This window comes from Salvelinus fontinalis, chromosome 24, assembly GCF_029448725.1.
Source record: "Salvelinus fontinalis isolate EN_2023a chromosome 24, ASM2944872v1, whole genome shotgun sequence".
NCBI classification, from domain to species: Eukaryota; Metazoa; Chordata; class Actinopteri; order Salmoniformes; family Salmonidae; genus Salvelinus; species Salvelinus fontinalis.
Genome location: NC_074688.1, coordinates 2149464 through 2163393, shown reverse-complemented (window position 1 = coordinate 2163393; position 13930 = coordinate 2149464). Strand labels below are relative to the sequence as shown.

Sequence of the window (13930 nt, the reverse complement as noted above, 5' to 3'; positions counted from 1 at the left end):
ATATCGACAACCATGGTGACAGTAACATTCCATCATTAGTATTATTAGGAGTCAACATATCAACAACCATGGTGACAGTAACATTCCATCATTAGGAGTCAACATATCAACAGCCATGGTGACAGTAACTGTTACTCCTAAATACTCTGTTGCTGCTTCCACAATGATCTTTAACGTGGCAGTTGTCCTTTGCACAAACACAGTCAGGTCGGTAACCTTTCCAATTAAGGCTATGAAGTCAATCTGATTAACTAACAAGGTGTTCTTTGACACAACACATTTGTGAGAGCAAGATTTCTAAACAGGTCTGGTATCCGTGCCTGGACCAAAACAAGCAACATTTCCTACCTTAGTTCCACTTATTCCAGGACTGACCCTATTATCTCCATCATTCTGTCTAATAGTTCCAATCTGCCTTGCAGCCTCTGCATGAGAAACATAATGAGTTATTTTATATATATATGGACCTCTAGCCTCTTTCTGCACCCGGCATCCACCAAATGCGGCATCGTGTTCCCCCCACTATTACAACAGTTAATCTTGACATTGTTTCCACGTTCACCATGATCCTGTTCCCCTCCCCACTTGGTACATGTTTTCTTTTCTTTGCACAGAGACACTACATGTAACATTCGTTGGCATTTAAAACACCTTAATGGAGGCGGGACAAACTCTCTAACAGCGACAGCCAGGAAGCCCATCTGAACTTCCTTAGGCTAAACCTTCTCAAACATGAATAATACTGACAGGCTTTCGCTTCTCTGCCCCTTTCTTACTGAACAGCCTTTTGTCTTCAACCACTATGCTCCCTTCTACATTTTATTTTATATCATCTATGGACATAGATAGTGGAATCCCGGAAATGACCCCCCTCAGCTTAGCCGAAGCTCCAGGAACATAACTTGTTTTTTTCTTCCCATTGAGAGTATTCATTTTCAGAATCGTCCCCGGTTGAACATGGTCAGCACAGAATATTAACCAACGAATCCGGCTAATGTGACTTCACCTATCTTTCTTACACCATTGGTTAATAGAATAGGTTGCACAGTAGATAAGACCCCGTGGTCTCATCAAACACGATTACAACTTTCCACTTCGACACATTACTTTCGTTTTTCACTACCTTCACCCTCGCAACACTAGAAGTGCCACTGCTGTCAGCAGCGCTTATAGAAGGGTCATTCTTTTTCCTTTTCACCCCAAACCATCCAGGCCCATGACATTCATCATCCCCACCCATTCCATCAGAACTATCATCCATGTCGTGTACAGTCCAGTACAGCCTAACCCAATATAGAACGATGGATTCTATTTTGCTTCTCCGCCGACCCTTGAGACCACAAAAACGTTTTCTACATAAATATTTATTTTTCTCGGTTAACCTTTTCGGGTGGTTACAATATCACTGGTGTGTTGTGTGGTTGCCAATGGCAAGGAAGAACCGTGATTGGCAATGCTCTCGTCCAATGAAAACCCAATTCAATCAATAACAGTGACATCACACAAACTATTCTCAATTATACTTTTTTTTGTGGCGATTTATGAAATTAGCAACCATTTCTTAGAACCATGAAAGAACAACTTTTGGCAGCATACCTTTTTAAAATGTTTTTATTTCAGAATCTCAATGAACTGAAACTAGTTAATTCAACTTAAAGTAAAAACCAACGTAACACCTAGCTGTTGAAACCTTTAACTGCTTACTATATACATCAATTCTAAATAATATGTATTATCACTGGCTTTAATAACCTGTACATACATTGCATAGCAATAGCGCCTTGATGCTTTTAAGGCTCAAATTTACTTTCAAATGTGACAAGTAGTAAAGATTGTATGAGATCCGAATTTGTGTCCATTAAATATAGCTTTGGGAGTGCTCTTGGATCTTGATCATATGGCAAGGATGTTTTGTGTTTTATTCATGAACAAATTCAGTCATTTATTTTTACACTTTTAGTTGAAGATCCTCAAGCTCTTTCATGAGTTGAGCCTCCTTTTCCATCTTTTCCAGCTAAAAGAGAAATGACAAGGGAGAAAAAGAGAATACATATTTTAACACACATCTGTGATATTTTCAAGTTGAATATACAAATGTAAAAACTGTGGATATTTATTGACGGTGTGCGCGACAATAGTTTGTCAGAATAATACCTGGTTCTTTTGAATGGGTTTCCCAGTTGCTTGCAGCGCTTTCAGCTCGTCGATAGCTTTCAGTTTCTAGGGGTCAGTTTGAAATGAACAGAATTAACGTAGAGCTAAGCCATTCTCAACACCAAAAGGGCAACACTTGAAGTGGAACTTACCGAAGACTCATTTGTCTACAGTATGCTTGTGATAAATCATTTTCATAAGAGTGAAAATAAAAAGGTCAATTACACTAAGAAGTAAAACTCGCTTTCCCACAGACATTCGGGAAACCAGTCAATGGTTTCTCTATATTTTGACTATTTTCTATATTGTAGAATAATAGCGACTTTTTTGGTTACTACATGGTTCCATATGTGATATTTCATAATTTTGATGTCTTCACTATTATCCTACAATGTAGAAAATAAAAATAAAACCCTTGAAAGAGTAGATGCGTCCAAACTTTTAACTGGTACTGTATATTGCACCTGGAAAATTACGGTAAGGTCAATTTGTAAGTAACAAACAGATTACGACAGGTACTTCAGCCACCAACTGATACAGTAACTCCTGAGTAATATACAGTGACCGTGTTTTGCTACCTTTTTAACGTTCTTGATCTTCTTGTCCGTCTCTGGGTCGCCACAAGAGGTTTCAGGCTGAGCACTGCTGGCTGGAGATGGGTCTGACTGAGGCTCAAGGGCATCTGGGTTTATCTCCTACGCAAGCAGAAAACACAACTTGTTCAAACCCTAGAAGGCCTTCAAACGTCATACACACAACTTGAGATCGCTTACCTCGCTAACACCCACTTCTCCCCATCTGATAACTTAGACACGAGCAGTAGCTCTGAGCTATTCTCCCAACTCGCTCATTCATTACCGCACATTCGGAGAAGATCGTGCAAAGCATCTGTACCTGTTTGGCTGCTTTCTTTGCCTCTCGTTTTTTCTGGTTCTTCAGAGCCGTCTTTGACAGCTGCTTGTCCCCGGTGGCGCCAGGCCTCATGTTCTGTGGAGGCTCCTCTTCATGCTGACAGAGAAAAGGGTGGATATTTATGGATATTCCCTCATCGCTATTAGGTCTTTCTCCTCGGGGGTGGATTCAATACAACTTTATTTGGCCCTTTAACCCATCAGAGTTTAAGCCGGGGGAGGGGTGTGTGGGTTCTACTAAGTTATATGGAATTGTTTTAAGATGGTCATAACAGGGATAATTTAGTTATTTGATTTAGAAATGTTAAGACACAAAAAACAGATTTGATGAAATAATTATTTTTGGCCTTACTGCTACTAGCCCATACAAACGCATTGAATAACAGATTCACTACATGGAACAACAGATAAACCCCAAAATATCGAAAGGAAGTTTGCGCTGAAGTGTCTCTCCTATATCTGTTAAGATCAGGAACAAAAAAATTTGGGGGGCAAAATATATTTTGATTTGTTTAACACTTTTTTGGTTAATACATGATTCCATGTGTTATTTCATAGTTTTGATGTCTTCACTATTATTCTACAATGTAGAAAATAGTAAAAATAAAGAAAACCCTTAAATGAGTAAGTGTCCCCAAACTTTTGACTGGTACTGTACATGTTCGTGAGAATCTCACCTTTGCAGAGGGGTAATACTAGTATGTTGCCCAAACGATTTGGAAACTACAGACAGAAGTTGGCAGATCGGCTGTACCGACGTCAGAAGAGTCTCCTGACACTTGTAATGGTCTTAGAACAAAACGGTACCATCGTGTTTGTGAGAGTCTCATCTTTCCATAGATAGTTTGTAGGCCAAAACGTTGAGACGATTTTGTGAGAAGAACGATTTTCGGGATGTCTCATGGTCTGACTAACACCGCTCTAGCTCTGTCACCTTTCACCACAGATGCGGAAGTGCGACATCGGCAGATGTGGTGGATTGAGACGCATCCAATGCAAAAGAAGTCTATCTTAAACTTCGTTTTTTAAATGTATTATGCTAATTAGATTTCCACGCCGACATTGACCTTAGGGGGTTAAAAGGATAGTTCACCCACGTGACATCATGGTTTCTTTACTCTGTAAGCAGTCTATGGACAAGGTAAGACAGCAATACATCCTTTGGTTTTGTTTACCTGGCCACTGTCTCCAAATGCTAACTTTTCAGCATTTATGGCACAAAACCAATGCCTGGCATCACTAATATTAGCACCAATGATTTTTATGTCCAAATCAACCCAACGTGTTTCAAACTGATTGTGTAGCTCAATAAAGTAAGTTAAAAGATGATTGGACATGCTAATTAGAATTTGAGGAACTCTCTTTAAATGCACATTTTTGTTTTACAATTGAATGCCTACTGAAAACAACCCAAACCTGACCCCTGGACTTCCTCTACTCACCAGTTTGGAGCTGGCTGTGACCGGTTTATTCCGCAGGGCAGGTGGGCGGTAGGCCTGGGCCGTCTTGGCCTCTGTGCTGCCCAGCTCGCTGGGTGCTGCCTGGTACTTCACCGGCCTCTCAGGGAATGTCCCGTCTGGGAAGGGCTGCCACACAGTCTCCCAGAGCTCTGTTCCCGTCGGCGTGTCCTGCTTGTACAGAACCGTGCCGGTGTAGTGCCAGATCTTGTAGCCGTTGCTGACACGTAGCCGGGGGGCACAGGTCGACGTGACGACGTGTTCACCATCCGGGCACCAGGCGAAGTGGGTGGAGTCGGGCGCCTGGGGCTTGGACACCTGCTTCCACTTCTTGACATCCCACACCTCCATCTGGCCCCGCAGGTTCCCGAAGCCGGCCAAGACCAGGATGTGGCCCTGGGGGCTGTAGTAGACGGCATTGCGGGGGCCCGTGCCGAAGTCGAAGACAGGATCGCACTTGAGGTTGTAGACAGTAGCCTTGGCGGGCATGAAGCCATAGACCACGCAGAACTCTGTGGAGCTTGGGCTCCATGCCACATCGTAGATGGGCCCGTTCTTCTCTGTTCACAACACAGATACCACACGTTTATGAACCACAAAGCATCAGCTAAATTCATTAAAATGAAACCTGGGCGTAAGCAGCGTGGCTCGTTCGGAGGTTCGAGCTGCTCAGCGTACAATTGCACTCTGGTTCTATTTTTGAAGAATGACGCGCTGCTCACGCCAGAGAACACTTAATAATGTGGCTCACGCAGGCCAAATCTACATGTCCAGTGTAACAGCTAAAAACATACCGAATGACCATGCCTTCAGACATACAAATAACGGTGGAGTAAAAACACACTATATACAAATCTGCAGACTCACGTAGCTGCACCGCAGAAGTCTCCCCATTGGTGGCCAAGTAGTGTAAAGTTTGTTCTCCGTAGTATGAGGCTCCTGTTTTATCCACCTCTATGCTGGCCTGCACCAGAACCGCAGTGGCTGATGGGGAAAAAACAAAAATCGTCATGGCAGTAATCTTCTACAACTACAAACTTTATTAGGAAAACGCAAACCACACATTCTCCATAACATTTACTTAACATAATTATATTAGAAACGTTGACCAACCTTTTTTGTTCCATAGCATGGTCACCCTGTCGGCCTTAAAGAAACTCTTGTTGGCCAGAGCAGAGGTCGGGCCACCAAAGTTGGGGTATTGGTATAGCCGGACAAACGAGGGGGCACCTTTGGTCCCAGGGACATAAACAGCCACCTTCAGCAGAAACACAGTGGCAAATGTCAATAACCTCTACAGTCAGCTAACCAAACAGATATATGAAAACAAGACAAAACAGAGGTATACCTTACTAGGCTGACTTCCAGGGGACAGCATAAACTCAGACACGTTCTGCAAGTGAAGCTTATTGGCAATGGTGACTGGAAAAAGAGATGATTAACTAATAAAAATATTGGTACTTACAATATAAAGTGCACAATCACTACCTAGTTCTCTCAATAAATTATTGGTTCTGTGTGTCACATCAGTAGGGAGCTGCCATCATAGCTTGTTCTCCATTGTTAAGGAGATCTCTTGACCTCAATGGGAATTCCTGGTTGAATAAATACAATTTATGGTGGACAAGAAAGGGGCCAATGAAGACACTTACTAAAATCGTTGTTCTCAAAAAAGTGAAGTTCATTGTTAACACTCCTGACCGCAATCTTCTCGTCATCTGACCAACTTGGACACCTGTACACATTGACAAGACAAAAAATGATCTGTTCAGAAAATAAAGGGCACGATGCAAACATAACTAAAAACTCTCACCATTTTCAGTTTCTATTCAATGGAGCGCGAGGTGATAATGACCGACAGTAGGACATAGTGGTGGAAGACATTATCTAGCCTTCCCAAGTCCATCATTAATTAAATCACACTCACATGATTAGTAACCTTGTCATAGACTTGGGCCTAGGCTTTAGCTTAGCGGGCACACAGGAGAACCAGTTTCTAACTCAGTCACTAATGTATTTATTTACCCTTATGTTTCGAGGTAAGTTGACTGAGAACATATTCTCTTTTACAGCAACAACCTGGGGAAGAGTTACAGGGGGAAAGAAAGGGGATGAATGAGCCAATTGGAAGCTGGGGGTGATTGAAAGGGGCCAGAATAGGAATTTAGCCAGGACACCGGCTAACACCCCTACTTTTATGATAAGTGCCATGGGATCTTTAGTGACCACAGAGAGTCAGGACACCTGTTTTAATGTCCCATCTGAAAGACGGCAACTTACGCAGGGTAATGTCCCCTTCACTGCCCCGGGGCATTGGGATCTCCTTAGACCAGAGGGAAAAGTGCCCCCTACTGGACCTCCAACACCACTTCCAGCAGAATCTGGTTTCCTATCCAGGGACCGACCAGGACCGACCCTGCTTAGCTTGAGAGGAAAGCCAGTAGTGGGATGCAGGGTGTTATGCTGCTGGCTAATCCTCTGCATTTCTTTACAGATGGACAAACACACAATAATAGAACACTGTGCAAACTCACCATCCCTGTACCTTCTTCTGGTAGAGAGCCTTGAGGCAGGTCCCAGTTTTCAAATCCCACAGCTGCAAGTTGGCATCTCCCTGTGGGTTGTCCTGTGTCTCTGACAAGAGAAAGGGAAACTATAATTACATTACTTATTGTAAAGATGATTGCTAGTGCAGCACAAACAACCACAAACCATACATTGCAATGGACATGGACATTCAAATTATATCTAGTTTCAAACGGAATACATTTCGACTCCCTACTTGTGTGCCTGCTTGAAGGCTCTAATACACTAAGCAAACAGAGTAACGTATACGGTCTGTTCTAAAAAAATATGCCAAACAAAAATTCTGTGAATAAAAGGTCCATAGAACTACATAGAAAGTGACTCTCAATCACTCCATTTGCGTAGTGTGTAGAGCCCTTCAGTCATAAATAGATTCCTGAAATATGCTAAGGAGTACAATATCAAGAGTCAGTGTTTTCCATTTATCATCATCTAACCAAACCGTATAATGTTTTATTGCAGTTCAATGTAGTTATGGAAACTTACTGCTATACACCTGCCATGTAGCCAGCACAGTGTTCAGCGGAGAGAACTCCAACATTGCAGTCTTTGGAAGGTCAAACAACCTGACTTGAGAGCCATCTGCAACCTTCACAACAGTGACCCTGACAAACAAAACATGGGCATGAAAACTACTGTAATCGGAACAGTCTCAACACATGCAAAATATTCCAATGACTGAAGAGGTAGTCTACAGGACTAATGTCATTCACACTACAGCATGCAAGGGTTGTATACTAATTCTGCATACTGATACATAGGGCTCAAGTCAAAAGTGGTGTACTATAAAGGGAATAGGGTGCAATTTTGGACGTAGCCATAGTATTATGATGTAGCTTTTCTTACTTCTCTCCATTACACCACGCAAACAATGTCCCGTCCTTGCTGAAAGCCACATATCTACTTTGCCGAGGGTCCCTGAAATTGAAAGGTTTAGTAAATAAAAAATAGAATTTGAAACAGTTGCACAGTGATTGATTTGGCTAACAATTTAAAATTGATAGAAGGGGAATGACCTTTGAAAATCTGCATTCTTTTCGCAGTTTGGTGGTCCACGGAGCAGCACTGTCCCGTCAGATCCCCGGACTGTGTGATCACAATAACAGCAGTAGTTAATCTAAAATCACTGATGTAATAGCTATGTAAAATTAAAGAATTGGCCACATTATCATCAGCAGGAAGTAAATCTGATAGGAACGGAATTGGGTTTGCATGCTACAGCATCTGCCAAAATGTTTATGAAGTATTTGGCTAGCTTGTAACACTATTACTCTGACAACAGCAGGTCACAGTCGACTTGAAATGAAGGAAATTATTCAGCATTCCAACTCACATGACAGTTAAGATGGGCCGTTGCGTATATTCTACAACCCAGGTTAACATATAACACAACACGTAAACAACAAATAAAGAGTTTACTCTTCAATAAAGTAACCCACCTGCTAAAATAGGTATGGGGGGCGCCATGATGTACCGGAAAGAGAATAATCTGCAAAAGGAAATGCGGAAGTCTCAAGAAAAAAGGGGCGTGTCATTGGAACATTGGCCACGTCATCATGAAATATGTGACTACCGGTAATCACATTTTATGTCCATAATAAATTCACTCCTAAATTGAATGTTATTTATGAACAAATAAATACCCGATCTATAAAAAATATATATTTTAATGAAATGCTTTTAGCCATTTTGTATTCTTTCTTAGAAAATAAAAAACATTTGAGGAATGACACGACCACGGAATAGCCTTTCCTGTGTGGGAGTGGTCTGCTTTGTGTGTACGTAGACAAGTTCGAGACACCCTGCCAATGGTGGAGTTCGTTTAGCATGATCCGGTGCCCCGCTTAATCGAGATTTTCCTGAAGGACCAATTGGAATGGTCTAAAGTCTATTACGCCCGGGTACCGGGGCATGCAAAACGGACTCCACCACTCACTCGTCACTAAACGGCGACCGAGCTCTGGAAATTAGCTTACTGTCTACATTTGACAGCTACAACTTCATAAATAATCAATAGCTAAAAGGCTACAATTAGCTTAAACAATGGTTGCAAAACAGAGAATACGCATGGCCAACGAGAAACACAGCAAAAACATCACGCTGAGAGGCAATGTGGCCAAATCCACGGTAAGTTTTTTGGGATACAATCAATCAATAGTCAGTGAAGACTGTACTAGATACATTTCTATTTTGTTTGAAAATAATAGCCTAGTTACTAGTTTGAATAGTTTCAAAATATCTAAAAGTCTACTTCAACATTTTGATGTATCTTGATGTTGGTTTCTGATCTATTTCTGCAGAGAAATCCAGGTGAAGACAAGGTGGCGGTGGGACCATGGCTTCTGGCATTATTCATCTTTGTCGTCTGCGGATCAGGTGAATGCATATGTACAGTGTACACGCGTTTTTTTCCCAATGATGTATACAAACATGTTATACATTATTGGTTTATTTCCCCATGTTTTAGAACTGATTGAAAACGTCTGTCTCATGATAAACCAAATGTTTTACGCAGCTAATATTATGTGATTCAGGTAAGGAGTTCCCCATTCATAGACACTATAACTACCTTTAGCGCCTATTGATGGAGGTAACTTCTTCCCGGGGGACTTTAGTTAAGAGCCCACCCTTGGTCTGAACTAGCCCAGTATGTACTCTTAAGAAGCCTAACGTTACCAAGGACCTTATGTTATTTTCAGAGGTAGACTGGCTCTGGCAGCCAAATACTCTAAGCTTGAATCGATTCTTAATTGCGACACAGTTCTAGAAACCTAAAGCCATTTACTTTCATGTCACATCTAGTTGCAGCCAACAGTATTTTTCAGTGACAACACGTTTCTGGTGGCCTTCTTCTTTTACACACAGGTGTTCGGAGCATGTTATAGAGAACTAATTAGTGTAACGGATGTGAAATGGCTAGCTAGTTAGCGGGTGCGCGCTAGTAGCATTTCAATCAGTTACGTCACTTGCTCTGAGACTTAAGTAGGGTTTCCCCTTGCTCTGCAAGGGCCGCGGCTTTTGTGGAGCGATGGGTAACGACTGTGCTTCGTGGGTGTCAGTTGCTGAGGTGTGCAGAGGGTCCCTGGTTCGCGCCCGTGTCGGGGCGAGGGGACGACGTAAAGTTACAACTGTTACATTAGCACAGGTGGTCCCTCTGTCTTTCGTAAACACGTAACATGGATATATGGCTTTGTGGGAATACTAACCGGATAAAAGGTGTGTATCAATTTAACGTTTTGTTTTTTGGAGAAAAAAATACAGAAGAGGCCTTCATTCAGTGACTTTCTTATTTGTAATATAATGGAACTGAGAGTCGTGCTCAAAGGCGAGGTTTCAACGTGAACATGCGAGGCTTGCGGTACAGTTTTGGAAACATAAGGATCACATCTTTCATATCAGCGAGAAATAACTTTCAAAAAACAAAAGGTTAAATTACCAAACACCTTTTTTATAGGGTTTGGGTTAGTGTTCCCACACAGCCTTGCCAGAAGATACTGACCCTACCGTTACACCTGTTTACACTGAGCTGCACTGAGGTCAGAACGCCATCATGGTTACATTAAGACACCGTGGAGCCGGCTCGAGATATGGGTCAGAAAACTTACCTCAATGCATTTTGCAATGGCAATTGCGTTCCGAACCTCAGTGCAGCTCAGTGTAAACCAGTATAACGGTAGGGTCAGTATCTTCTGGCAATCACACGGACATTATCTCCATGTTACAGCGTGTGTTTACGGAAGACAGTGGCGACCACCTGTGCTAATTAGCTATAGAGCATGCTCCAAACACCTCTGTGTAATGGAAGAAGGCCGCCAGAAACACATTGGAACTGAAAAATACTGCCGGCTGTAACTGCAATAAATCCAGATAAAATAATGTACATTTAAGGGTATATTTTGCATTTGTGAAATTGTTTTGATTTGATATGAACGTAATAGGTTTTGATTCTAGAACCGTAATGCAAATGAGAATCGATGAATGTTTAGGTGGAGTTTTTGGCTGCTAGAGCCAGTCTACCTCTGAAAATAACATAAGATCCTTTGACCATGCAGCGCCTTTTATGTCCATCTGACATCTGCATTGGCCGTGCAGCATTTAAGGTGATACGGCCTCTGCAGAAGTCAGGGCATTCATACTTCTTGCGCTTTGTGGAGTAGCGCAGAGCTCTTGTCAAGGAAGTGAGTTTGTGTTTATACAGGACCTCCCGGCCCCACCTATCGTCAACCAATCATCTCATTGTTACAGCATTTTGGAGGCGCATGGCGATGCGGTATGGAGCTCAGTTTGGCCTCTGCATCCCTCTGGATGCTCCACAATTGCTTCACACCCTCCATACGGAGCCTCCAACCACATTTTCAAATCAAGCATAAATTGGCTTTTAGGAGTAACGGTATGCTTGCCTACACTGCTTAAGAGTACATTCTTTGGCTAGGTTAGGAGATGCAATATGATATCAAACATCAGTCTCTCAAATAAGTGCTGTTTGACTGAAAGGTGTTACTTTAGTGTTACTTTTGCAAGGTCCTATCCAACAATCAAGCATTTCGCTACACCCGCAAAACATCTACTAAGTATATGTGACTTGATTTGTATGCTGTAGTGATACCATAGCCAGCAGGCTACTGCTGAATAGGAGCGCACATACATTTTTCAGATTCAAATAAAATTTTATTGGTCACATATTTTGCAGATGTTATTGCGGGTGTAGCGAAATGTTTGTGTTCCTAGCTCCAACAGTGCAGTAGTTTCTAACAATTCACAACAATCTAAAAGTAAAAGAATGGAGTTCAAAAATATATAAATATTAGTACGAGCGATGTCGAGTGGCATTGACTAAAATACAGTGGAATAGAATACATATGACATGAGTAAAGCAGTATGTAAACATTATTAAAGTGGCCAGTGATTCCATGTCTATGTATATAGGGCAGCAGCCTCTAAGGTGCAATGTTGAGTAACCGGATGGTAGCTGGCTATTGATGGCTATTTAACAGTCTGATGGCCTTGAGACAGAAGCTGTTTTTCTGTCTCTCTGTCACAGTTTTGGTGCTGTAGATTTCCTGGAGGGCAGGTAGTGATGCGTTGGGCAGACTACACCACCCTCTGGAGAGCCCTGCGGTTGCGGGCGGTGCAGATGGGATAGGGCAGTGTGATGGCGATTGCATCGTCTGTGGATCTATTGGTATGCACATTGAAGTGGGTCTAGGATGTCGGGTAAGGTGGAGGTGATATGATCCTTAACTAGCCTCTCAAAGCACTTCATGATGACAGAAGTGAGTGCTACAGGGCGATAGTCATTTAGCTCAGTTACCTTTGCTTTCTTGGGTACAGGAACAAGGGTGAACATCAGACTGGGGTAGGGAGAGATTGAATATGTCCGTAAACAAACCAGCTAGCTGGTCTGCACATGCTCTGGGGACGCGGCTAAGGATGCTGTCTGGTCCGGCAGCCTTGCGAGGGTTAACACGTTTAAATGTCTTACTCACGACGGCAATGGAGAACGAGAGCCCACAGTCCCTGGGAGCGGGCCACGTCGGTGGCACTGTGTTCTTCTCAAAGCGGGCGAAGAAGGTGTTTAGCTTGTCTGGGAACAAGACGCCAGTTCATCAATCTAATCTCACCAACCCCCTGCTATTTGATAGAAGCAGGAATAACCTCTGTATTTAAATGCTCAATCTAAAGATAAGATGGGTTTGTATTTGCTACGTCATACTATCACGCATGTTTTTTTCCCTTCCACAAGTGGGATAAATAAATCAAGAGTATATAAACCACAGTGGAACTATCAGTTTATGTAATGTGATTGAGGGCCCTATTTAATATCCCTCTCTCAAACGTATCGAATGCTTAATAGTGTTCTCTGATTATTTTTCAGCAATCTTCCAGATCATTCAGAGCATTCGAATGGGAATGTAATATCAGGAGCCCTACCGCCATCACCTGTTTCCAGCATTCCTCTACACATCAAGTGGTTTCATGGTGCCTCACAAGACTGAAGATGATTAACTACCATCTGTCCATTCCTTTTTTCCCTATTTCTCTTTTCCCCTCTTTGGCATTGCCAAACAGGGTAAGCACACCCTTGTCATCTTTGCCTTACATAACTGAAAGAAGAAAAAAAAGATTGGAGATGTTGTTTCAGGGAACTACATGGGTATTTGTACAGTAATGACTGCTGTATGTGTTGATTGATGTGCCAAAACCAAATGGAGTGAATGTCTGATATTCTCCTGTGGTATAAATTCCGGAACACAAGACCACAGTGACTTCATTCTAGGACTAAACTCTTAACTATTCTTGGTTGTACACGGCCAGTATCTGGTGTCTTATACCCTTTATATTATAATGAATATGTTATGTGACGCCTTTTCTGTATTTCCAGTAATTACTTCAGTCAACGAAAGGAAATGAAAGGTCTTTTGAATCAGAAGATTTGCACTGTTTGGCTAAAACAATGACATCTACTATTTCTGCTTAAACAAATAAAAAAAAAGGTGTGTCCTTGTTATGGTTTGACATGTTATTTTCTTGAGTGGCTGCATGCCAAATAACATTGTATGGGTTCATGCACTTCAAATGTGTAATGTTGTATTGAAAGAGGAATATAAACAAACAACTGGTCCTGTGTGGCTCAGTTGGTAGAGCATGGCACTTGCAACACCAGGGTTGTGGGTTTGATTCCCATGGGGGGGGGGGGGGAGTATGAAAATGTATGTGCTCTAAAATGTTCAGATGGGATAAGTTTTACTGGTGGAGCTCAGTAACATCTGTCAATTTAGTCCCGTCCGAATCTGCCATGTCAAGGAAGGTTTATTATCCCAG

The 13930-nt window shown here is 42.1% G+C and overlaps 2 protein-coding genes across 3 annotated transcripts; one reads left to right on the top strand and one right to left on the bottom strand.

The window, feature by feature from the left end:
- Positions 1-1593: 1593 nt before the first annotated feature.
- On the bottom strand, positions 1594-8654 carry LOC129821742 (eukaryotic translation initiation factor 2A-like). Of its 2 annotated transcripts, XM_055879361.1 has the most exons (14): positions 8548-8654; positions 8125-8194; positions 7955-8026; positions 7595-7713; positions 7057-7156; positions 6175-6257; positions 5871-5944; positions 5636-5780; positions 5390-5506; positions 4508-5082; positions 3049-3162; positions 2733-2849; positions 2155-2220; positions 1594-2014 (listed from the first exon to the last, which is right to left on the bottom strand). In XM_055879361.1, exons 1-14 carry the CDS (start codon positions 8573-8575, stop codon positions 1949-1951), a joined length of 1746 nt encoding a protein of 581 aa, XP_055735336.1. In that variant the 5' UTR covers positions 8576-8654; the 3' UTR covers positions 1594-1948. The 2 variants fall into 2 exon arrangements, with proteins under 2 accessions (XP_055735336.1, XP_055735337.1); XM_055879362.1 differs by lacking the exons at positions 7595-7713; positions 7955-8026; positions 8125-8194; positions 8548-8654 and adding an exon at positions 6803-6946 and having other exon boundaries at positions 7057-7143.
- Positions 8655-9025: 371 nt separating this feature from the next.
- LOC129821743 (stress-associated endoplasmic reticulum protein 1-like) lies at positions 9026-13621 on the top strand. The gene is made up of 3 exons (XM_055879363.1): positions 9026-9235; positions 9409-9484; positions 12984-13621. The coding sequence occupies exons 1-3, from the start codon at positions 9152-9154 to the stop codon at positions 13022-13024; spliced, it is 201 nt and encodes a 66-aa protein (XP_055735338.1). The 5' UTR covers positions 9026-9151; the 3' UTR covers positions 13025-13621.
- The last annotated feature ends 309 nt before the right edge of the window (positions 13622-13930 follow it).

Excerpts from the sequence above, each read along its gene's own strand:
- LOC129821742 (XM_055879361.1), bottom strand. The coding sequence starts at position 8,575 with ATGGCGCCCCCCATACCTATTTTAGCAG. Across the intron at positions 6,258-7,056 it reads CAGAAGAAGGTACAGGGATG|GTGTCCAAGTTGGTCAGATG; the intron begins GTGAGTTTGCAC and ends CAATGTGTACAG. Across the intron at positions 3,163-4,507 it reads TCACAGCCAGCTCCAAACTG|CATGAAGAGGAGCCTCCACA; the intron begins GTGAGTAGAGGA and ends TTTCTCTGTCAG.
- LOC129821743 (XM_055879363.1), top strand. The coding sequence starts at position 9,152 with ATGGTTGCAAAACAGAGAATACGCATGGCCAACGAGAAACACAGCAAA. Across the intron at positions 9,236-9,408 it reads GCAATGTGGCCAAATCCACG|AGAAATCCAGGTGAAGACAA; the intron begins GTAAGTTTTTTG and ends CTATTTCTGCAG. Across the intron at positions 9,485-12,983 it reads CTTTGTCGTCTGCGGATCAG|CAATCTTCCAGATCATTCAG; the intron begins GTGAATGCATAT and ends ATTATTTTTCAG.